Source organism: Canis lupus, chromosome 25, assembly GCF_011100685.1.
Source record: "Canis lupus familiaris isolate Mischka breed German Shepherd chromosome 25, alternate assembly UU_Cfam_GSD_1.0, whole genome shotgun sequence".
In the NCBI taxonomy this organism is placed as follows: domain Eukaryota; kingdom Metazoa; phylum Chordata; class Mammalia; order Carnivora; family Canidae; genus Canis; species Canis lupus.
Window position 1 is genome coordinate 3,130,451 of NC_049246.1, and position 25,975 is coordinate 3,156,425.

General features: G+C 36.8%; 1 protein-coding gene across 2 annotated transcripts in view; it reads left to right on the plus strand.

Annotated features, from left to right (window-relative positions):
- Positions 1–25,975, plus strand: part of TRPC4 (transient receptor potential cation channel subfamily C member 4) — a 206,991-nt gene that overhangs the window by 139,782 nt on the left and 41,234 nt on the right. For both annotated transcript variants that reach the window (XM_038573176.1, XM_038573177.1), the window contains exon 4: positions 11,822–12,158. In XM_038573176.1, the coding sequence (XP_038429104.1) occupies positions 11,822–12,158 (337 nt within the window). The remainder of the gene's footprint in view (positions 1–11,821; positions 12,159–25,975) is intronic.

Consider the following 25,975-nt stretch of genomic DNA (forward strand, 5'->3'; position numbering starts at 1 on the left):
TTAAATTTAGGTTGTTTTCTTGTTATTGTACCTGAATGGTTGAATTATATATGGTCAGAGGGAATTGGAATTAAACAACATAGTTTTTTGATGCCAGGAACTTTCTAGATCTTAACTTAGGCCATGAGTGGGTGGAGAGGGGTTCATGTTTCATCTAGGTAAATGCTGTGCCAATAAATAAATAAATAAATAAATAAATAAATAAATAAATAAATAAATAAATAAATGTATGTTACAGCCCAAAATAATTAATTCTGAACTCATCAAGTTATACATATCCTGTAACTTTCCAGTGGTAATTTTTCAATAGAAAAAAAAAATCTAGGGCAGCCCCGGTGGCGCAGCGGTTTAGCGCCGCCTGCAGCCCAGGGCATGATCCTGGAGTCCTGGGATCGAGTCCCACGTCAGGCTCCCTGCATGGAGCCTGCTTCTCCCTCTGCCTGTGTCTCTGCCTCTCTCTCTCTCTCTGCATCTCTATGAATAAATAAATAAAATCTTTAAAAAAATTTTTAAAAATCTACTGGTAATTTAACTTGAGGAATATGATCAAACCAGGCAAAACTGTAGGTAGTTGGAGATTTCTATTATATAGCTGAACTCAGATGTCTTCTCTTAGATCATCAGCATCTATTATATTTTTCCCTGTGTCCTTAGGGTTGTTCACTAGGTATATAGTGCTGATTCAGATCAGCATTTCATGCTTCTTATTATTTTAGCCACGAAAGCTTTGGCTTTTGTTGTTTGTTTATTCTCATCCTATTGTGTAAAAGCCCTATCCCAACTAGGTAACACTGGTATATATACTTAATGCTTTGCTTGCCTCAGCAAGGCACTATCTCATGCCAGTTAAAATGTACACATCTCCAGAAAGCCCTTAGGAAGAAAATTTAATTATAGTAGCAGACTCATATAGGAGATGGTTTTATGTATAGAATTTTTTTACAATCTTAAACTTGCATCATATGGATGGATGGCTGCCTATATGCAGAGTTCCCTCACATCATAATATTATTGATAATTGCTTTTCTTTATTCTTTCCACTCATTCTGTATTATCAATCCTGGTGGAAGAATAAGGAAATAGAAAAATAGAGTTAGAAGAGGGAAGCAAATTGAATGTAGGGTGGAAGACAGAGATTTTTAACATTTACAGATTTGATATGTATTTGGGACACTTAAAAGAGCAATTTTTATGTAAACTATAAAACTAAAAGCTAGATGCTAGACAACTCCTAGAAAATGAGTAATTGGGAATTTGGGGGGACTAAATTAAATTATGTCCCCCCAAAAGATATGTTAGGGTCCTAACAAGTACCTCAGAATTTGATATTTGGGAAAAGAGTTACAGCAGATGAAATTATTTAAGGTGAGGTCATATGGCAGTAGGCTAGTGCCTTAATCCAATATGACTGGTGTCCTTGTAAGAACAGAGAAAAGGATGTGACGTGAAGCACACACCTATGTGATAAGAGAGACAGATTGGAATAACCCACCTGCAAGGGAAGAAATACCAAGGATGACCAACCACTACCAGAAGGTAGGAAAAGACAAGGAAGGATTCTACCCAGAGTCTTAGAACACAGCCTTCTCAACACCTTGATTTTGGATTTTCAACTTCCAGACTATGGGGACACCCGAGTGGCTCAGTGTTGAGCATCTGCCTTTGGCTCAGGTCAGTGGTCCTGGGGTCCTGAAATTAAGTCCCGCATCAGGCTCCCCATAGGGAGCTTGCTTCTCCCTCTGCCTATGTCTCTGCCTCTCTTTCTGTGTCTCTCATTAATAAATAAAGTCTTTAAAAAAATAAAAATAAACTTCCAGACTGTGAGATAATAAATTCTATTGTTTTAAGCCACTTAGTTTGTATGGTACTTTTTTTCAGCAGCCCTAGGAAACTAATACAATGAGCAAATATATTTTAATAAAGTCTTAGCAATCATATGAAGATCTACTCCATATATAAAAACTTTTAATATTCACATGGATAGCCACCTTGGGGGTAGAAAAATCAGTAAAGTTCTCATATGCTCTCATCTCCTGTGGGTTGCAGATGGGGTTTCTTTGAAGAATTCCTACTGATGGCTACAAGTCTATGTTTTCAGTAATTGTTTCCTCATGGGTAATAGCTTATTCCTGATTTTAAGGTCATTCTTCACACAGGCCTCTTGATCTGTCTATACAGAACTGAGATGTGCATTTGCTCAGGGAGTTCTCATTAGGCTACCCAGGCCAGGATGCACCACTGGTGCTCAAGATGGAAGTCCTGAAGATGATAATGTGGGAGAGGACATTATACATTGCTCACTTTTAAGAACGTAACTCAGATTGTTTTAAAAAGAGAGGGGGATGCCTGGGTGGCTCAGTGGTTGTGTGTCTGCCTTCAGCTCGGGTCGTGACCCTGAGGTCATGGGATCGAGTCCCACATCAGGCTCCCCATAAGAAACCTGCTTCTTTTCTCCCTCTGCCTGTGTCTCTGCATCTCTCTCTGTGTCTCTCATGAATAAATAAAATCTTAGAGAGAGAGAGAGAGAGAGGCCTATTAGTTAATAATAATTGTGAGGACTCGAGGACTAGGTTAGAGATAGGGTGGAGGGATGGAGAGCTGGGCCACCATGGGAGGAACTTTGCGACAAACCTTGAGGACCACAAGAGGGAGGGAGGGAGAAAGAATGGAAACTGACACCAAGGAATAATTCCCTTCAGACAGACACACTTGATGCAAATTCTTCTCTTCTTTAGAAAGTGATGTCAAAGGTTGGTGGAGGCATATGAAACTTTTCTCTGGCTCTTTGATGCACTGTGTATGTCCATCCGTCCTCTCTATTGCCCTACATGCTGGAGTAGAAAGCGCTGGCTGGTCAGTTACTGTGTGGGCTCTGCTGTTTCCAAAATACATAGCTTTCCTCTCTGTGCTGTAGACTAGTTAAACTCATTCCAACCTCAATAAACAGATAATTAACAACTGAGGCTTATTTTTAGCCCAGGAAATGTGTTAGCCGAGAGAGAGAGAGAGAGAGAGAGAGAGAGAGAGAGAGAGAGAGACTGAAAAGCTGTTGTCAGGGAGGCAGAAAGGAGTTCAGTGGCAGGAAAAGAGATTAGTGAGCATAAAAGAAATGACTTTATTCTTGACCTTGAGACTAGGGAGAAAAGCTTGTCTGTTTATAGGATCTAACACATTTGAAACAAATATAACTTCACTTATATCATCTATGTGTATAAATTGGCAGAGTAGATGAGAGACTGTTCTGTGATATCAACTGTTGTTTCTGGAAAGAAGGCATAAAGACACCCTGTTTTGCAGGGTTTTGTACAATGCAATTTTCTCAAAAACAGGTGCTTGATGTTATGTGAAAAGAGGGAAGAGAAGGGGGGGACGGTAACTATATCCTTTCAGCTCATAAGGGTGACTAGTATTCCTTCCCACTGTATCTCTTTTTTTCCCTTACGGATTCTTGTTCCAATGGAAGATAGTAGAGCAGATTTCAGTCCTCAGGAAAAGTTTCCCCAGGAGGCTCTGAGTAACAGTGGAACACCCTTTGTGAACATGTCATTCTTCAGTGCAGAAACTGTTGGTGGCTCTGCAGAGACTGGGGAACCAAACCATTGAAGGCTGGCCAGGATGGGGACCATACTTGCATCTGTTTTCCATCTGCCATTCTCATTATTCACCTACATGATTCACCAGGCAAATGGTGGTTTCTTCAAAACTGTGCAATTTTCTACCTCCACGTTTCTACTCATTTTTAAGAAAACTTTTAGATAGCCACCTAGAAATGACTGGCAGTTTTTCATCTATCTGCCATGATAGGTTAAAACAATGTTTCATATACACCCTGAAGAGGGGTATTTATGAATGGATATGGAATTTCTACCAACTGCTGCCCATTGTGATTTTCATAGAACTAACAATATCTATTGACTGTACCTTCCCATTACCTAAATTGGGTTTTGTTTATTTGCCACATTCAATAATTTAATGTATTCAACATTGGGTTTAGCACCTCCCACCTTATTCCCTTTGCCTCTGCGTTTTCAACTTCCCATTACTGCCCACTCACATCCCAGATCAGTTGCCAAACCCATTTTGAATTTAGGCCCAGAAATGATGTAAGAAGTTAAATCCTGCCCCTGCCTCGCCAACACTATCAGATGGAGTTCAGTTGTCATCTTCCCTTCTGGATATGGAGATGTCGGAAGTGGTGCCCTGGTAGTATGCTTTGAACTATTTCTTGAATCCCAGTCTGCAAATGTGAATTTGACATTCACGCCCAAGGAGGGTAATTGGATGATTTGATGATTAGCTAAGAGATTCTTTGAACTTAACAGGGGTTTCTTGGCCAATATAGTCTGCAGAGGACAGGCTATAAAGTTTATCAATCGGTCTTCTTGACTAATCTCAAGATTTTTTGCCAATGCCTTCTCAGATATGATTAAATTTTCGCTCATTTTTTTACCTTCTAATGAGGCTAATAAGTCAGTCTGTCAACTATTTACTTCATTGCTATTACTTTATAGTTAAATGATTATTAGTATCTTCTGAAAGTAAATTCCTTGTAGAATCTTTTAAAACTAATCCCCTATTTTGTGACATTATGCTAATTAAAATGAGTTATATAACATGAAAATATATATCAATTGGCATAACTGTAATACTCTGAAATTCTGAAAGTGAATAAATATTGTGTATTTTTGTATAAGAATGTCAAGTGACTGTGTATGGACATGGACATATGTATATATACACATATCCTCATGCATGTAAATATATATGTGGCTGTATGCAGTAATGATAATATCTAGCATTTATTGAACTCCAGTATAATCTAGGAATGCTCTATTCTTCATGTATTAAGTTCAGTTAATTTTATAATAACTTTATATGATAAGTGTTTCTATTATCCCCATTTTACAGATCAGGAAAAAAGCACACTGAAAATTTAATAATTTATTACCATTCTCACAATCAGGAAATAGCAGATCTAGGATTCAAATCCTCTTAATCCCTATGACATCCATATATATATAATATATTGACAATATGATTTGCCATTTGACTTTAGGGTCATGTTGAAGGTAGATTATGATGCATAGGGTAAAGATCTGTCAGAAACTAGGTATGAGAAATCCTTTCTTTTAAGATTTTATTTATTTATTCATGAGAGACACAGAGAGAGGCAGAGACATAGCCAGAGGGAGAAGCAGGTTCCATGCAGGGAGCCTGATGCAGGACTCGATCCTGGGACTCCAGGATCACACCCTGGGCCAAAGGCAGACACTCAGCCTCTGAGCCACCCAGGCATCCCAAGAAATCCTCTCTCCTTTTCTGATCCAGGTTCTTCACCATCTATTCACGTCTTTCCTATTCATTGTGTCCTGATCTGTTTCATGCTGGTCTAGGAACATACCAGGCAATTGTATGGTGAATTAGTTAGCTCTTATCTTCTGGCTACCATTGAACTATGTTTAGCTTTTCCACCTACACAATAGTTCAGTGATTTGATGGGGAATACTCCCTTAATTTTTTGGTATTTATTTCTGTAATTAGATATTACACTAATCTGCATCATAGAATATGCGCTAGATGTGTGACTTCTATGCACCTGACAAGAAAGGCATCTTCATGAACAAGATTTGCCTGTTCATAGTCTCAATAAGAGGACTGACCTTAAAGGAAAGCAAAAAATAGAAAAAGTGGAGGACTGGCCTATATTACACAAAAAGTCTTCTTCTATAAAACAGTGGTTCTTATCATTTGTCCTTGGACTAGCAACAGCAGCCTCACATGGCCACTTGGTAGAAATGCAAAGTTTAGGGCCTCACCTTGGACCTACTGAATCAGTAGTACTGAGGTAGGCTCAGGAACATGGGTTTTAACAAGCCTGGAGGCAGTTCTTCTGCTTAGTCGATTTTGAGAACTCTCCACTGTGGCTCATTCCCCTCACCCAACTTCTCATACCAGTCGTAGCTGGAGTTGGCTTAAAACAAAGTCCTGCAGACATACACACACCATACACCCAAGCACACCCACTCCCTCACACACAAACTTGCTCCTAGGATTTATAAGTAATCAAATATATTTACACCAAATTAAAAGTACTCTTTGAGCGTTTATCAGATACAGTGGAGCTAAAGAGAGCTTCCTTAGACACCAAATCCTTTAAACCAGTGTTTATCAAATTTTAACATTCCTAGGAATCACACTGTTAAATGTCAGTCCTATTCAGCAGGTCCAAAGTGGGGCCTAAGATTTTGCACTTCTGGTGAGCTTCCAGTTGATGGCGATGTTGCTGGCCTTAGCCCACACTGAGCAGCAAGGAACTAGACTCAACCATCGCCTCAGTAAAGACCCATGTCTCAAATATGGCTGTGGTTTCCTTATTACTCTATCACTGACATATTCACCATTGATAATGACCTTTTAGCACAGGGGATAGCTCATCTGACCATACCTGTCTCTATCCTCAAGTATCTAGCATGATATTCTGTTAAGTCTAAATTAAAATACCTCGCCCTTCTGCTGTGCCTATCAAAATTCTACCTATTATTTCAGATTTAACATTGAAATTCTGCTCCCTGTCTTCAGTTTTTCCCAGGCTACTTCGTTTTGGTACAATCCCTCCTTTACTTTCTATTTTTTAATGCATCATAAAATGCTCTGTATTAGGTTCCTAATCTGTACCATAAAGTATGTGCTAGATGTGTGACTTCTATGCATCTGATGGCAAAGGCATCTTCGCTGAACTAAGTTTGCCTGTTCATAACCTCAATAAAAAGACTGACCTTGGGGGGCCTGGGTGGCTCAGTGGTTGAGTATTTGTCTTTGGTTCAGGTGGTGATCCTGGGATCCTGGGATCGAATCTCTGCATCTCCCTGCAGAGAGCCTACTTCTCACTCTGCCTGTGTCTCTGCCTCTCTCTGTGTCTCTCATGAGTAAATAAATAAAATCTTAAAAAAAAAAAGAAAAAAAAAGACTGACCTTAAGTGAAGAAAAAAGAAAAAATAGAAAAATAGAAAAAATTAGAATAACTGGTAGACTGGTCACATGATCAGTCCCCAACGTATGTTGAGTTCTCAGAAGACAAATGTGTCTGGTTCTTACAGATCTTAGTCATCTCCCCATTTATCTAGCCAATGTCCAACTCCTAGATGATGTTATTGGTTTAATTAAATTAGAGAGGACCAGGTGAAAACGATGTTGATTAATAAAGTAACAGCGTCTGATTAGTTATGCAGTATGGCTGTGCTCCAAGAGACCAGAATGGCTTTAATTAGGAACACTAGAGCTATCTCTAAGAAACAGGGAGAGGCCCAGATGGTTAAAGGGCATTGGGAGCTGTAAAGGAAATTAGGGATTGAAGTTGAAGAAAGCGTTTTTTTTAGCTATGGACAAAATAATTCCCTAAAGCTCCTTGGCCTACAAATAATCCTTAAACCCTGCCTGCTATCAGTATTACAAAATGAGCTATTGAAAAGCATTCCTGGGAAGAGGAAATAAAACCCCAAAGGGTATAGATTATTTTTTTAATTGCTCAGAAACAAACATTGAGACCCAGAGGAAACTGTAGTCCTTTTTAAGCAAGGAAACCAGATTGCCTGTATGTAAATCACTATGATACAGTCAACTCAAAAGTTTCAACTGTCTGGAGACTCAACTCAACTCAGACTGTCATATAACTATCCGACTTAGCCAAGATGCATAAAGTTGCCAGGCTGGTAGTCCCCAGAATTTAGATTTTGCTTGCATAGAGAATATGGCTGCAGTCTGAATCTTGGATACAAACTTTTAAACTAGAAAAAATATTTAAAAACTAAAAAGATAAAGAAAGGACAAATACCAAGTAAATCTGCTCAATTGTTATTTTAATGACTAGGGCTCCATTAATTTTGGAACTCCCTTCTGTTGATTATGTCCATATCCAATTAAGATTTAATTCCTCCCCATGCAGCAGTGAGGTTTCCTGTTTCTTTGGTTTTAGTGTTTAGGTTTTTTATGTTTTTACTTTGTAGCTTTATCCTTTCTCTTGATCATTTTTTTGTTTCCTTTATGGCATTGAGTGTTTTAATATTTTGAGTAGTAGTTTTAAAATCATTAATACTGAATCTCTCTTTATTTGTAAAAATTAGGTTTCAGTAATCTTTACAGTTTTTTAATATTTTGAATTCCATGACTCAGTGATTCTATAAATAATCATGAGATCAGACTTTTGAAACTTTTTTAAAGGTTATTGAAAGGAGGGATAGAAATATTTTCTTTTTGTGTGTGTCTTTTATAAATGCATGGCACAAATGTGAATTTGAACGTTCCTAATGTTTTAATATGAATTTTAATGTGATGGCAGGAGTTGTGCTAGAATTGGCCAACAACTGTAGGGAGAAGAAAGGCTGTAATACAGTGTGTCTGAAGAGTTACCCAACTTCCCCCAGTACTGGGAAGGTACTTCCTGTGACTCAATGTGCCATAGAAAGATGATGTAGAGGAGGTGGGAGCTAAGGGCTCCCAGGATGCCACAGGCAATATATAACCCATCTTGAAAGTACTTTGTTGAAATGAGCCAGTGGCAGGCGTCGGAGAGAAGATGGCTCTTCTCTGAGGGTGACTTTCAGAAGTAGTTGGGGTAAAGCGGAGTGTTCTTCTAAATAATCCAAATAAACCGAGACACTAGGAATGGAAAAAGAGAAAGAAAGACAGGAAGGAGGGGACAAAGAAGAAATGAAGTACACAGTGAAGCATGAAGGAAAGAAAAAAGAATGGAAGGAAGAAGGGACACATGAGTTAATGAAATGTTTTAATCCACGTTGGCAATTAAAGACTAAAAAATCGTGTAATATAGAGGTTTAATTCTTTAAATCCTTATTTTGGTAACCACTATGAAACCCATTTTATTTTCATGAAAGTCTATTAATTAATAGCATACAATTTGGAGAATGTGGGTATAGACATAGTGAACAGTGTAGTAGAAAGAGAATGTAAAACCATTGTGAGGACATTTAGATTTATAGTGATTCTTAGGAATACTTTTTGGGTTATTTCAATCCTATGATTATTACAGACTTGTAGTCAAATAATATCCACATCTGGGGAAACTTGTATGTTATATACACTCACTCTTGCTCTTCTTGTACTCCTATCTTTGTTCTTTATCTCTATATAAGCCTCACTGTGTCTGTGTTTAGTAGAAAATCAGGTACACTCTTCGTTTACTAAGCACATATGTGTACTTTCCAATAATCAAAGAAAAAAAAACTTTTAAGAAAAAAGCATTAGTAAAAATTAAGGCTGGCCTAGTGCTTGGCAATGACAGGTGTTCTAAAAGGACTAAATAATTTGCTTCCTGTAGGTAATTTAATACAGTCTATATGTGTATGTTAGGCAATAGAAATATTTCTCTAGGCAAACCTTAAATGCTCCTTAAAAAGTTATTTATTCAGTTGTTCTGATGTATCTCATGCTGTAATGAGATTTTGGCCAGAAAGGGCAGACGTCATTAGTTCTAGAATTTACCCAGATCATGTTGAACAAAGTACATACCTTTTTTTTTTTTTTTTTACCTCTTCTGCGAGTTTTAAGTATGTTTTTGTTTTTAAAGATTTTGTTTATTTGAGAGAGAGAGAGAGAGAGATAGCGAGCATGAGCAGTGAGGAGAGAGAAACAGGCTCCCCTTTGAGCAGGGAACCTGATGTAGGGCTCAATCCCACGACCTGAGCTCATGACTTGAGCCAAAGCAGATGCTTAACTGACTGAGTCACCCAGGTGCCCCTTAAATATGTTATTCTACTTAGTCCCTTATTGTATTTCTTTAATTTGTGAGGATCAGTGAGATATTATAGCAACTGCTTGTTAGATCTTGCATTTTCTTAAGTTTAACTCCTTTTTATTAAGGACTTTTAGTTGTGCTAAGTTCTAATAGTATGAGGAGTGTTTTATATGAAAAACCAGAAAGAAGATGATAGACTGATTTGCTTATAAAATGCTAATGGGAAGGATTGTGTATGTGTGTTGGAGGGGCAACTCTTAAAAAGAACAAGGCTTGTTAATAACTTACATCACTCTTTGCCATTACTCTGCAGATATATCAGCAAGAACTCTATTTTTAGCTTTCTAATACCTGACTTTGGCCAGAAAAATAGGCAAGGACTGTGTTAAAAGCTATTCTTTGGATTATAAAATTCTATTTTACTAATTACTTACAAAGTAATAAAGATAGCCCACATCATCCAACTCTTAAAGAAATGCAGTATTATTTTATCTGTATTTACTTAACCCATTATTATAAATCTAATTCAACTTAATTACTCATTTCTTTGCTCACTATGTTCTTTGATGAGTAGGGTGTCCAAGACAAGGTTATGAGAAATAGTTGCATGAGAAATCATTTCATGTCCAGTCCATATGTTTGAATTGATATTTTAGTCAATCATCCTCTCTCTCCTTTTACTCTCAAACAGCTTTTAGTTTGTAATAATCAAAGCTCTTTATGTGAACTTTGGGATTCTTTGCTTGCTCACCATCAAAAAAGAGTAGGAGCAAAGTCTTGTCTAAAGAAAGTCCACACAGGCTAAGGCTGAAGAAGAAAAATGATGCCAACAGAATTTTCTTAAATTCCTTTCAAGAAACTAAAGCTTCTATAACAGTCAGTCTGCCCATAGGGCATCCCTTAAATACTTCCTGCTAGGGTATGTTCTCTCTCTTCCACTATACCTTATACCTTGCCTTTAATTGCTTTCTCCTCTCCTCTGTTTATACAAACCTGCCCCTTCAGAGCCCACATCTACTGGGAAGCATTCTTGTACCATTCCATCTGGAAGAAATAACTTCCTTTGAATTTATATAATGCCTGGCTGTGAGTCCCAGTGAGAAAGGTAGCATGCAGAAAAAAATCCTAGACCAGTTGGTCAAATATTTTATCATTTACTAGAAATGTATCCTTAAGTAAATTTACTAACCTCTCATAACACCCTCTATCCTCATCCTTAAAAGAGAGTGAGGTCTATGCTATATCTCCAACATGTTGTCAGGATAAAATGATGTTAATGTTTGTGAAATGTTTGGCATATGGTAATTGATTATTCTTAGGCAAAGTATTTGTTTTATTTCCACCAAATTCAGCTGTGATGATTTACATTGTGGTAATCCTAATATGCTTTCATGTATGTTTTTTTATTGCCCCAACTCAATTAAAAGTATATTTACTTTTTCTGATGATGAAAGTAGTGTTTATCATAGAAAATGTTAAAAATATACTGAAATATAAAAATGAAAATCTAATGTAATGTCATAACCGGAAAATAACCAGTAAGCCAAGAAATAACCACTATTAACATCTTTTCTTGTGCAATGTATAATATATATATATGGCAGTTCTTATGTATGTATGTATATGTGAGTGCCTTTGTACACAACTTTGCTCACTTATCAGTGTATCCTATGAATATTCCTGTTCTCCAGCTGTATTTTTACTTACTCAAGTACAACCATGATTTCTGTTATGTCTGGCTAAGCACATAGCACTATACCTTGAGTATAAAATGTTAAATAAATGGGCTTTATTCACAGAATGATTTAAAGGATTTTTATTATTGTTTATAAAGTGATTGTTTTTTTTAGATTTTATTTTTTTAAGTCATCTCTATACCCACAGTGGGGCTCAGACTCCTAACCCCAAGATCAAGAGTCACACACTGTACCAAATAAGCCAGCCAGGCACCCAGTATAAAGTCACGTAAAGCAGGACTGGTGACTTTAAAGATAAATCTGTGGTCTTACTGATAAATTGAAGCCACGTCATGTAACACTGACTCTTCCTTTTCGCTTCCTTTCTGTTTAGTTTGTTGCTCAACCCAATTGTCAACAACTGCTTGCGTCTCGCTGGTACGATGAGTTCCCAGGCTGGAGGAGACGACACTGGGCGGTGAAGATGGTGACATGTTTCATAATAGGACTTCTTTTTCCCGTCTTCTCTGTGTGCTACCTTATAGCTCCTAAAAGCCCACTGGGACTGTTCATCAGAAAGCCATTTATCAAGTTCATCTGCCATACAGCGTCCTATTTGACTTTTTTGTTCCTGCTGCTGCTTGCCTCTCAGCACATCGACAGGTCAGACTTGAACAGGCAAGGTCCACCACCAACCATCGTCGAGTGGATGATATTACCGTGGGTCCTGGGTAAATGTGTTACTATAGAAAATATAATAAAACCGTGTTGCTGCCATGGAATTTCATTGCCCAGTAAAGAATATTCATTAAAGTCTTGGATGTAGGAATATTTAAAGCAGGTTCTGATTACTGTAGCTTCAAGACCTGATCCCCAAAGCTAAATAAATACATTGCAAGTTGTGGGGGACTTGCCCCCAGATGCAGCCTATGAAATGTAGCCATAGGTTTTAGGATTCCTGATTTTAATGACTTCACATCCTATGAATGATTTTCTGGGTTTGTTTGTTTGCTTGTTTGTATGCTTGTCTTTTAAAGACTCTCAACATAGCTGATTGTTCTAATTTTCTTAATAGGTACGCATTCTAAAAGACAAATAGAAATCACTCTGCAGAATTAGTAATTCTATACATAAAGTAACTATGACCATTCTTTAAAATCAATCCATTTAAGTTTGTTTTTGAAATTATATATTTAGTCAAAATAAGGGGAAATTAAACACTGGGACATCCTCTAATCTCTCTCTCTTCTTTCCGAAGAAGGAAAAATGTTTTGGGATCTTCAGCAAATCATGGTAAGGTAGAGAACCTTAAAGTAGCTGGTTAAAAGCTTTGTTTTCCTCCTTTCTTGTTATGGAAGCCATAGTTAAAATTTACATTTTAATCATTCTTTCCTCTATCCTACTGTGGTTTGCTGAGAAATCACATTTTCTCAATTTAGCCCATCATCTTAAACCTCTCTGGTATATCCATCTCATCATTTAGTAATTGGAAATATGTGAAAATTTCATGATTCACAGTCTCAGAAGATCAGTTTGGCTTAACTGTCAAAACTACTGGTGAGACTGTAAAATTACTGGAAAAGGCAGGAAAAAAAAGGACTGACTGTATCTGAATCTGAGATAGATAACACTCTTCGATTGTAAAGATTATGAATACTCTAAGTACTGACAATAAGGAAAGTTCATAGTAAAGAGATTTGATGTTTTCCAAATGTCCTGGAAATGAATACCTTCTTAAGTGAACTGCAAAATAGAACAGATTCTCATTAATCTGACATGTGTAAAGTGTGATTTTGCTTAAATTAGAAGAAAGGTTTAAATAACCTGTGTCCTTTTTGCATAAAATGATTATGACATTGCAGTTGATATTCAATATGAAAAAGGACCCTGCCTATTCTCATTTAAATGAAATATCTCACATTAGGAATATGTTCTTTATGGAGTTATCTCCATAGAAAATTTCTTGGAAACAATTTTTTTTTAAGATTTTATTTATTTATTAAAGAGACACAGAGACAGAGAGAGGCAGAGACAGGCAGAGGGAGAAGCAGGCTCCATGTAGGAAGTCCGATGTGGGACTGGATCCAGGGACTCCAAGATCACGCTCTGGGCCAAAGGCAGACGCTAAACCTCCTAGCCACCCAGGCGTCCCATCTTGGAAACAATTCTTAAAGAAGCATTGAGGAGGCTGAAGTTTCCATTTGGGTAACTTATGTGCATGTCTAAAAATTCTGGTATTCCAAGTGAAATACAGAATATTTAATTTTGAAAAATACTATAAATACAATGCCACATATGCAAATATAGTATTTCTAGACTTTCCTGTATGCAATTAATGAAAACATGTAGAGTACTTTCAATGTAGCGCATACAGTGCAGGGCGATAGTGATACAAAAGTAGAAGGAGAAGAAGAAGGAGAAAGTCCTTACCTTTATGAAGTTTAAATTTTACTAGAGGAACTAGATAGATAATAAACCACAAGATAGGTTGCTTAATGTCAGAAAATGGTAAATAATATTAAAAAATAGAAATTTCAAGCCTTTAGTAACTCGTACAATTAAGAGTCATTGGCTGCCTCCTACTTGCAAAACTTGTAATAGAATTTTCCTTGAAAGTTGGCTAGAAATCATATCCAAACCACAGCTGAATGGTTAAATAAGATACACATTTAATTGTGATAATTAAAATTCCAGCCTAGAGAAATATAAGGCAACATTTCCTAAAGATATCTGACTTCAGGGAGTTAATTTATCTGGGAATTTTTAGGATTAAAAGAGTTTTCTAGAATAAAAAATATACATGAATGATCCTCTTGCTTAAAGAGAATTTTCTACATCAAATATAAATATATCTGTCAAAACAGTATATTATTCATCAAAGCTGATGAATTCTAAATACCTCCCATCTAATAGTGCAGTGTTTTACTAGATTCGTGATTATAAGGGGGTAGTCACTATGTTATTGGGCTCTTGTAGAAAACGCATTGCATTTGAATATATTGTGAGTTGTCACAACCTCTCGGGGTTTTCAATATCTTCATCAATAAAATGAAAGATTTAGAGTCCCATTGAGTCCTAGTGTCCTGTGCTAGGGGGCAGTCATTGTTAGGGCAGAGAAAAATTGGTCTTTTTTTTGACAGGGTGTGGGGGTGGAGTAGGGGGTGGGGAGAAGGATAAAGACAACAAGGTAGGAATGCTATAACCTTTTACCAAAAGTGTGCTATAGACAAAAAGGCCAGGTCCGATTTGATAACTTTATCAATGAACCTTTTATCTTGTCTCACTTAACACTGCTCTCTGCCCAAGTAAGATGTCAAACATTTCACAGTCCCCCTCCATTGTGAAGTTCTAGATTTATATAACAAGACTGAACAACTTAACAGAGGAGAAGAGTGTGGCTTACAAACGTGTTCCTCATACTGTTAATTTTCCTGGTGATAGATTGAAGCTCTATGCAGGAGTTTTTCCCAAGTCTTCTTGAACTGGCTTAGATTTTCAGCCCATGTCACCCTGTGAGCTACTTATTCTGTAAAGAAATACTTTTTTTCATTCCTACTAAATTTACTTTCCTTCCCTTTTCAGGGATGTTTCCCAGACCTCTGATACCATAATTTACAAGACATGATTACTTTCATACCTCCCATTTTTTTTTATCCTGACAAAAAGACTTTTGATGTATTCATTTTACATATTCATATTGCAAATCTTAACTTTTCCTGAGTCAAAACTTTTTCTGACTGTAAAGCCTAATCTCTCAAATCAATCCCTTTATGTTTAAGAAGTATGGTTTTCCTTCAGAATTTCTGTTCTTTCATACACTTTGCTGTGTTTCAACGATATGAACTTATTTGGTATGACAGATCCAGATGTCTTGTGACTTAGTACTGTGGCAGAATAATGTTTCCCGGTTATTTTCAATATCTTTCCTGTGGAAGTTCAACATCCTGTTGACTATTTCAATGGAAGTCTATCGAGTTTTATATCTTTAGAAAACAGCCTGCAACGACCCTTGTATTCTTCCATTGTGATGCCATTGATACACTGCAACTCATCTCTTGCAAAGCTTTTTGAATGATTTTTCCTTCAGACTTTCTTTTATTGAAGGCTATTGACTGTTTTTTCTCCCATCAAACAACTACAAGAGATCTTAACAGATGTCTGCTGTGGAGATAAACTTTAGCATATAAGCAAATCTGAAAGCCTCCTGCAGGGGTCAAATTTAGGATTCAGTCATCTTGAGATACAGTCCTAATCAAAAGGGAAAACTAATCACAGATAATTCAGTTAGAACTATCTCGATAGATAGGTAGATACTAGACAGATAGACACCAATATACTCCTCAGACTGTCAAATTACCCATTTAAACTAGAGTAAAAAGCGAAACAATTGTTCTATCAAGCAAGCATACAAGTCTCATGACAGCTATATTTTTCAAGTGTCTGAGAAAACGTGTCATTGGAAAGACTGAGCAATGGATTAAACGGAGCCTGGGGCCAGATTAGAGACCTGGTTTCTTCTATGTGCTGCTGTGCCATGACCCTGAGGCTCTTAATTTTTTCAGGGTTTGATTTTTCACATAGAATATCAGAGATAAGACATGAATATTCATGTCAGAAGTTCCCTTTTACATAAAACTTATACGTAAACTAAATATTGTATGTTATATTTAGCAGCATTTTTATCTCAAATAGATGTCATTTGTTTCCTGAAGGTAATATGGAGTAAAATAGGAGAAAAAAACTTTTTGAATGCTAATTTTTAAGGCCTTCCCCAAAACCAGTTTTGATTTTTCTATAGATCCATTATAATTCAACTCTAACAATCAAACCTGTGTCAAAGCTTATTCCGTATAAAAAAAGTATGTGCATAGATACATATATACGTATCTATGCGTGTGTGCATGTGAAATATCAAGAGGTAGACTTGCTGTAAGCTTAGCAAAAAGACTGATGAAATTGACAACATTTTTCAAAAAAGTAGAATGTTAATGAGGGCTACCATATTAATAAAGCAGGAAATACTTTGTTCTCAATGAGAAGAAAAAATGTCTGCTGCAGTGACTTGATATTGTGTGTGTGCCTAAGAATATGCCATAATTATGTAGTATATAAATCTATGCACACTGAGCATGATAAGGAGAAGGGTGAACTGAGGAAAAGATGTATCATAGGAAGAAATCTGAGCTCTGTTAAAAATAGCTTCTAGTGAATTCCTAGGCATAAACTAAGAATTGCTCATAATATCCGGATTATACATCTTGCCCATAACACATACTTATTTGACAAATTTTCTCTAACAAAATTGGTTTCTCATTTCCATGATTTATTTTATATTTTTATCTTTTAAAGGGTTGATATTAACAAATCTGAACATTTCAATAAGGCCTGCCAAATTGCGAAAAGAGAAAGAAAACTTGTGATCACATTCTCGTCTAGATAAAGACTAAGAGAGACAAGCAATTCTATATATGTATATTCTTCCTTTTTTGTGACCATTTCTACATCTTTTGTCTAATAGGCATTGAGATCATTTGATTTCAGACACTTATACTCTCAGCCTCACCCCTGAATTACCTATCTTCTCAAACAGCCCCCCAAAGATATTCTTGGGTTATAAGAAACAAGTCTGTAGTTTCTCCCTGCTCTCTTCCTTGGCAAAGTGCTCTAACCACTTCAGCAAACTGGCTGCAGACACATGTCGACCCCCAAATATGGCTGCAGAACAACCATCTATTAATCTAAAGAGACATTTTAATTTTCAGGAGAACCAGATAATCATTGTAGTATGACATATAATCATAATTGTCCTTTCTTATCTGTGGGGGAAAAAAGTTTAAGGGCACCTCTACCAAGACTTCTCGAGATGTATCAAGACTAACACAGATTTCAAACAATGAAATATTTATGTAGATTTACATTGTTGTGCACTTACTATTGCTGGCCAAATGACTTCTTTATCAGAGAGAATATTAAATATTGTAGGTCATGACAGTGCAGTACGTATCTGGTACCCAAAAGTGGTATCAGAATGCTTTGAGAGAATATCTGGCAACATGATTTAGATGGTTCAAGGGAAGGGGGAAAAATAGGGAAAGGAAAGTAGATAATGAAGGGAAGTCAAAGAGACGAGAGGGACATCGAAGTGATTTTTGTGAGTCCAGAGTAACAGTAACAGTGGTAGGGACAGTGGTAATAATAGAAGAAACTAAGAATATATGCACTGTGCTAAATGATGGAGAGTGTGTTCTCATCTGAATTTCATAGTAACTCCACTTTGTTGAATAATTATAAATGTTATTAGTGTCTCATTTAGTAGAGATGGAGTAGGCATAGAGAGATTAGATCATTTGCCCAGGATCAGGAGCTAACAAATGGTAGCCACTCGATTCATACTTCAGTTGGTGTAATTCCAGAGCTAGAACCTCTATCTCCCATAAGTACGCCCCCCAAAATTTGAGAAGTAGGATTTGGGGGAGGAGAAAAACCAGCCCAAGAATTCAAGACTCCTTGGCTTATTGTTCTGTTTCTTAAATTCCACATATGTGTGAAATCATATGAGATTTGTCTGTATCTAACTTTTTCGCTTAGCATTATACTCTCTAGATCCATCCATGTTGTTGCAAATGGCAAAATTTCACTCCTTTTATGGCTGAGTAATACTCTTGCATATATACGCAGCACATCTTTATCCATTCATCTGCCAATGGACAGCTTGGGCTACTTCATAATATGGCTATTGTAAATAGTGCTACAATAAACACATGAGTGCACGTATCCTTTTGAATTAGTGTTTTCATATTCTTTGGGTAATACCTAGTAGTCGAATTACTGGATATTTGGTAATTCTATTTTTAAGTTTTTGGAGAATCTTCATACTGTGTTCCATCGTGGCTACACCAGTTTGCATTCTCACCAGCAGTGCAAGAGGCTTCCTTTTTCCCACATTTTTGCCAACACCTGTTGTTTCTTGTGTTTTTTATTTTACCCATTCTAACAGGTGTGAGGTGATATCTTATTGTGGTTTTGACTTGCATTTTCCTGATGATGAGTGATGTTGAGCATCTCTTGGGCATCTGGATGTCTTCTTTGGAGAAATGACTGTTCATGTCTTCTGCCTACTTTGAAAAACTGGATTATTTGTTTTTTGGGTGTTGAGCTGTATAAATTCTTTATATATTTTGGATACTCACCCTTTATCAGATCCATTTCTTGCAAATATCTTCTCCCATTCAGTAGGTTGTCTTTAGTTTTGTTGTTTCCTCTGTTGTGCAGAAGCTTTTTATTTTGATGTAGTCCCAATTGTTTGTTTTTGCTTTTGTTTCCCTTGCTTTGGGAGACATAACTAGAAAGATATTATGTCTGATGTCAGAGAAATTAGTGTCACATAGGTCTTTAAATCCATACTGAGCTTATTTTTGTGTATGGGGTAAGAAAATTGTCCAGTTTCATCCTTTTGCATGTTTCACTGTCCCGTTAAGTCAGTGTTTCTTGAAGTATCAGCCCACTAAAATCATAATCATTGTAAACTTCTACAGAAAAAAATAGATTTTGAATTCTCTCTGTAGTGGATTAATTTGGATGTTCCAGAGGTCTTTAAACATTATAGATTGAGAAACAATTCTGGAAGCAAAATTTCATGGGAATTATGTATTCATGTAAAAGCTTTCTAAGGAGTCTCATCTCATTAGAACGTAAACACGAAATGGTTTTACATCTTCTGATCACTCTCCCTACCTGCTCTATACCAGATGTCCTTTTCCTGTACCTTGATATGTCTAGTAGACATCAAGTTCCTGAAACTTTTGAGTGTTTAGAAAGTAGTCCCAGTTCAGTTTAAAACTTGAGTCTTATCAGTTTAAGAAGGTCTGGCCCATGGCTCAGAGGCCCTAGAATAGTCCATCATTTGCTTATCATTCAACTCCAACACTGGAATGTAAAAAGGGACACAAACTGTTCATGTTCTCCTCTTTGGTGGCCACAGGGTAGAGGGATGATAAGAAAATTTACAAGTTTTCATTACTTCACTGGAACCCTGGTCACAGCTCTTTTCTGTTGTTTGTGTGCATCTCTGGCTAATACTGTGTAAGCAGTAGCACAGGCCATTACTCCTGACTTTTCCTGATGGGTGCCTGAGTGTTCTTTAGAGGGCTCTGTGTGCCTCCACCTTGCACAGTTCTCTGGATGCACGGTACAGCTCTACTTGACATCTTCCGGTCCTTCAACACCTGTAACCAGTGGTTGGCTCCTTTTGGGGTCCTGTGCCCCTGGCAAGGACAGGAGGCAAGATTGCTAAAGGCTCAGCTTCTTCCTGTGATAAGCTAAGCACTCACTTCCCAGGAGCATCACAAAACCTTGCCATATCTGATGGCATGTTGTTGCCAGCTGCCCTACTGCTGAAACATACTATCTATTTTCTGTGATGACCTAGACCCAGGAAGAGATGAGCAAGCCAATTGCCTGAGCAGACTCTCCAGCAGGGATTGAGATGCCAGTTTTTCCTTGTAGAAACCCCCCTCAAATTTATGAGGGATTTTTCTCAAAGTCTTCTTCACTTGATTTAGGGAGTGGTAGTGCTGGTGAGCAGTCACCTTCATCTCTCCATCTGGTATTCCTAATAAGCACAAAAACTGTAAGGCCCTGACTTCTTGGCTGTCTTGCTACCTATTCCTAGTGTTCTCTTGGTATAGACCATGGGGTTGGAGAGCCAGGTGGCTGGTAACTGATATGGTCTTAATGCCTCTTCATAAGCCCTAACAGGGTTACAGCAGAATGTGAATCTTTACTGAATAAAATAACTACATTAAGATTTTTTCTAAGCAAAAGCAAAATTTTCAGAGGAGACCACTTTTTTGTACCCTGATTTGGGAACAAAAACAAAAAAGCAAAACCGAAAAGAAACCTCCAGCAGGGAGGAATTCTTTTCTTGTTTTCTTTTTACCTACCTTGATTTGGTGCCACAGCATAGAACTCAGTGTTCTATTAAGAGAAGAGACTTCCAAGGTCAGATCCCTGGACTAGCTCTTGGGCTGCCATAACAAGCCCTTGGAGGTTGCTGTAGGTGAAAAGGTAACTCACTTTTTGTTGGGGGTTATTTATTCATTGCATAAATACTGACAGCAAGAAAGGGCAAGACAAGAAGTCTGTTCACAGAGTTACACATTTCTCATCTGATATCGGGGCTGTTAAATGTGGTGTCTGAAGCCTGCTTACCTCATCTTATCTTCATAGCTGGCTTCACAGGATAGGATATAATCGAGAACTCAAATATCCCTGGAGAAAATTGTTTTGGGAAAGGTAGAAAAAAATACACTAAAAACTTCCAGGCATCTACAAATATCTTTCAAAGGAAGTTCTCTGACTCATTTGCACTATGATCTTTCCTTTGCTGGTCCCCACAGTCATGACATCCATGCTTGTAATTAGACCTCCGCTGTGACTCTGAGAAATCATGTCATCTGTTTATAAACAGCAGAGAGCAATTTTGAAATGTTCCCATTGTGGGAACAGGACAAACATTTTGTGACAGAAGCTCCCTGAAGCTTTGTTCTCTTCAGACTAGTTACCACAAATAGTTGATCTGGATGCATATCTCAGCCAGTTAATAGCACCCTCTAGCTTTTCTAAAAGCTTGTTTCTTCATATATTTCAGTGAGTGTTACCAGAGCAGAGGAAACTTGGTATTTCACTGACGTGCTCATAAGAAACAGAAATTAATAGCTATCAAGTGCGTGTGTGGTGGCTAGAGCTATATGAGGTGCTCCTCCACTCTGGTGCTCCAAGAATGCAAGATCTCAAACCCTGTCAGCCAACAAGCACTGGCTGACAGCACAGGTTAAAAAATGATGGTGTGAACCCTCAGTTTCATCAGGATGTCTGCTTTTTCCACACAACTGTGACTTACAAAGATCAGAAGTGAAAGAGTATTTTTGTGTGATGCTGAAAAGTCAGATTTAATGTCTACTCTTTGAACTCCAAAAGAATTGTAATATCTCTGTGAGTGTTTGCTGCTCTCCTTAGAAAGCCTCAGAGGTCATCTAGTCCAGACTTCAATCAAAGTGCCATCTTCTTGAACCCATCTAACAGGAACAGAGTCTGCTCAGATATTAAGGAACTTCAGGTTAAAATGTTGCTTTGTACTGAGCTCTTAACAGGTTCTTTTTTTCTTAAGATTTTATTTAGTTATTTGACAGAGAAAGAGCACAAACAGGGGGAGCAGAAGGCAGAGAGAGAGGGAGAAGCAGACTCCCTGCTGAGCAGGGAGCCCGATGCAGGGCTCCACCCCAGGGTCCTGGGATCATGACCTGAGCCTAAGGCAGATGCTTCTGAGCCATCCAGGCGCCCCTCATAACTAGTTCTTTGTAAGTGCTTCCCCATTGCTTGTTCCCTTACATAATTGTTCATAAACTATTTGAAGTTGCCTATTTTGGTGGCTGTTCACATTTGGCTTTACAGTTTGGTAAAAGCGAGAGAGCTAACAATTTATCAATAAAGGAAAATAAGACATAAACACTCTGGCTAGTTAGCAGATATTTAAAACACATTTTATTTTATAATACATTCAAATTTGAAAACAACAATTACAAATTCATATAATTAGAATGCTCTTTAGAGATCAGATAGAACAGGTTTGCACCTACTTCTAGAATTTCTCTGGAGCTTGAGTAATGGAAGACATTCCAGGCTCTGGATTGGAATCTTGACCCCACAGGTTATCCTTTCCAGTTCTGGAACAACTCTGATTGTCAGAGAATTCTCCCTTATGTCCGGCAAGAAGGTTTCTCTCTATAATTTTCATATAAAAGATCCAGTTTGTGTTTTTTGAGCAGACCAAAGCAAGCTATGTCCTCTAGTCCAAGACAGTTTTTAGTGTTTCATGGAAGCTATTGTGACTTGTGACTGATTTTAGTAAAATTTGGTAATCCAGACTGTAAGAAGTAATGTCTGGCTATTCATAGCATTTGGAGAAGATGGTAGGATATGTATGATTGTTGATACCATATATAGAATTCTGTGTATAATCCAAACCTCTTTTTTTTTTTTTCGAAATGAGATAATGAACACTAGAACACTATTAGCTAAGATTACAAAGCTGATTACCAGTTGAGCTGAGCCTAGCACCCTACCTGATATAGTCCAATTCTTACCTCTGGAGAAAATTCACTTGAAATGCATTTGTTTAATTAATTATAGCAGTGCACACATCTTCTCATCTCTGGGAATTGTTAAAGTTTCCAATAAAACAAAACAAATAAGCCACATTGTGAAATCTCAAAAATAAGAAAATGTTGTCTAAGAGCACTGTATAAGGAGATTGATTTCTGGTTTCTTTATTAACTGGTCGTGGAGCACGAGCTACACTGTCTCTTTTGGCCTTAGTTTTCTCAAGTAGGTTGTGGGTGTTTGCTGGCTTCTGAGTCTGTCCCTAGGTAGGCTCAGTAGGAAGAAGCACCACAGATGGGGGTGTGGGGGTTTCCAGTGTACCTAGCATTTTTCCTCATTGAATAATATAAATTGTAAGTTTCCCACAAGCTCTAAAATCAGAGCATGCATGCATCATATCCTACTCAGGTCTATTATACTCCTTTCTTCAAAATGGAGGCAGTGATCGTTATCATCTCCCCAGTTATGCCTCAGTATTATCTGAGCTCTCAAGAGAGAGTTCTTCATGAAAGAAACCCCAAAGGGAAGCTAGGATATATAAACACCAAGTCTAGAATAAAGCAGTGGTCTACAGCAGACTTTAAAATGCACAATATAGTTAAGGGTCTATAGTTAGAACAGATTCTTAGCTATAGAGAACAAACTGATGGTGACCAAAGAGGAGGTGGGTAGGGGTGGATGGCATAAATCACATTGAATGGTTCTTAAATGTTGAAACAGTCTTCCATTCTTGGGAAAAACAGCAAGAGGTCATGATATATTATCAATTTTATATATTGCTCTATTTAATTTACTAATATTGGTTGAGGATTTTGTGCATATTCATTAAGGTTATTAGTGTGTAGTTTTCTTTGAGTATGTTATTTTTGTCAGGCTTTTTATCAGAATAACGGCTTCCCTTTTAGATTTCTCTTCCTCTTGTATTTTCTTAAGTGTTTGTTGCTTGTTTTTTTTTAGCACTAGTATTATTTATTCTTTAAATGTTTGGTAGAGGGACGCCTGGGAGGCTCAGCAGTTGAGCATCTATCTGCCTTTCACTCAGGGCATGATCCCTGCATGGAGCCCGCTTCTTCTTCTGTCTGTGTCTCTACATCTCTGTGTGTGTGTCTGTCATGAATAAATAAATAAAATATTTTTAAATGAATGAATGAATGAATGAATGTTTGGTAGAATTTGCCGTAAAGCAACTAGACCTGAATTTTTCTTTGTTGGAAAGTTTTCAACTATGAATTCATAATAAGTATAGACAATTCAGGTTACTCTATGTACTCAAGTGAGATTAGAAGTTTGTGTCTTTCAGGGAAAATTTTTTTTTTGAAAATGTTCATTTTTAAGTTATGAAATTTATGGATATCAAGTTGTTTTATTCACTTGTTATCCTTATAATGTCATAAGATCTGTATTGATATCCCTTCTTTTATTTCTGATATTTATCATTTATATCTTCTCGATTTTTTTCTTGACCATTCTAGATAGAGTTTTATCAGTTATCCTGATCATTTCAGAGGACTAGGTTCTGTTTTCATGGATTTTTCTCAAGGTTTATGTTTTAAAATTTATTGCCTCTGCTCTTATCTCTTTTACTTTCTTCTGCTTGTTTTGGGCTTAACATGTTTGCTTTTCTTTTCATGGTGTCATAGTTGAAGTTGAGATCACTGAGACTTTTATTCTTTTTTAATTGAGTCTTTAAATCTACAGATTCCACTCTAATTGCTATGGTAGCAACATCACAGATTTTTTTGGATGTATTTTCATTTTCAGTTGTTTCAAAATATTTTCTAATTATTCTGGAAATTCCTCTTTGATACCAAGGGCTATTAGAAGCATGCCATTTAATTGCAAAATATTTAGGGATTTTTCCAAATAAGTTTCATTATTGATTTGTTGTTTATTATGTTGTCATAGAACACATTTTGTATGATTTGTATAAATATGTTAAGTTTGTATTATAGCCCATGATGCAGTCTCACTTGGTGAATACTACCCACACATACACTTGAAAAAAAGTGTACTCTGCCACTGTCAGGTTGTTGATAGTGTTGTTCAGAATTTCTATATTCCTACCAAACTTCTGCCTACCATTTCTACAGAGAGGAATACTGAGGTCTCTATCCAACTATATTTGTACCTTTATCTCTTTGCTGTTGCAATTCTAATTATAGCATCTTGCATTATAAGGTTATTTAGTTAGCTGCATTCATATTTAGGATTGTTCTGTCTTCGCAGTGAGTTGGCCTTTTTTATCCTTATGTTACTCATACCTCTCTACCTACCTCATAACAGTCTTTCTTTTGAAATATATCTAGTCATATTAATATAGCCAATCCAGCTTCCTTTTTTTGAGCTTTCTTTTGATTAGTATTTCATAGTGTCTTTATTATTCTTCTATTTTTAGCCTGTTGATGAACTGTAACAAAAAACAGTTGTGTTTTGTATTTTTATATACGACTATCTCTGTCATTTAATTGGTGTGTTTAGATCATACATTTTTTAAGGCCATACATTTCATTCAATGTAATTGTGAATATTAGTGGATTTGAAATCTACCCCATTATTTCTCCTATTGGTTCTATCTGTTCTTTGTTGCGCTTTCACCTTTTTTTCTGCCTGTTGTCAAATTGAGTATTGTTTATGATTTTGTATTTATTTACATTTCTCGCCTTTATTTATACATTTAAATATGTATATATGTATGCATATATTTTACTATATATCTAATATATATTTATAAATTTAATATATATGCATATATATTATATATTTTGGGGGGGTACTTGAACTCACAACCCTGAAACCTGAGCAGAGATCAAGAGTCAGATGTTCAATCAAGTGGGCCACTCAGGCACCCCTACATTTAAAAATATTTTAAGAAAATGTCCTAGAGGGGGATCCCTGGGTGGCCTCGGCGGTTTAGCGTCTGCCTTTGGCCCAGGGCGCGATCCTGGAGTCCCGGGATCGAGTCCCGCATCGGGGTCCCAGCATGGAGCCTGCTTCTCCCTCCTCCTGTGTCTCTGCCTCTCTCTCTCTCTCTCTCTCTGTCTATCATAAATAAATAAATAAATAAATAAATAAATAAATAAATAAATAAATCTTTAAAAAAAAAAGAAAAGAAAATGTCCTAGATTTGATAGTATAAAATTTTAACTTCTCACGGTCTAACTTGAAAAAATATTTATTTTGTTGACATGTAGAGTAAGAACCTTATGATAGCATGTTTCTAATTCCTGTCTCTCATCTCTCTGCTAATATTGTCATTTTATGTTTCCATATGTTATATATGTTAAAAACCACCACACATTGCTACTGTTTTTGCTGTAGGCACTCAATTATCTGTTAGAGCAATTCAAAAAGAAAAAAAAAATATCTTCTACATTTATTTTCTTTTTAA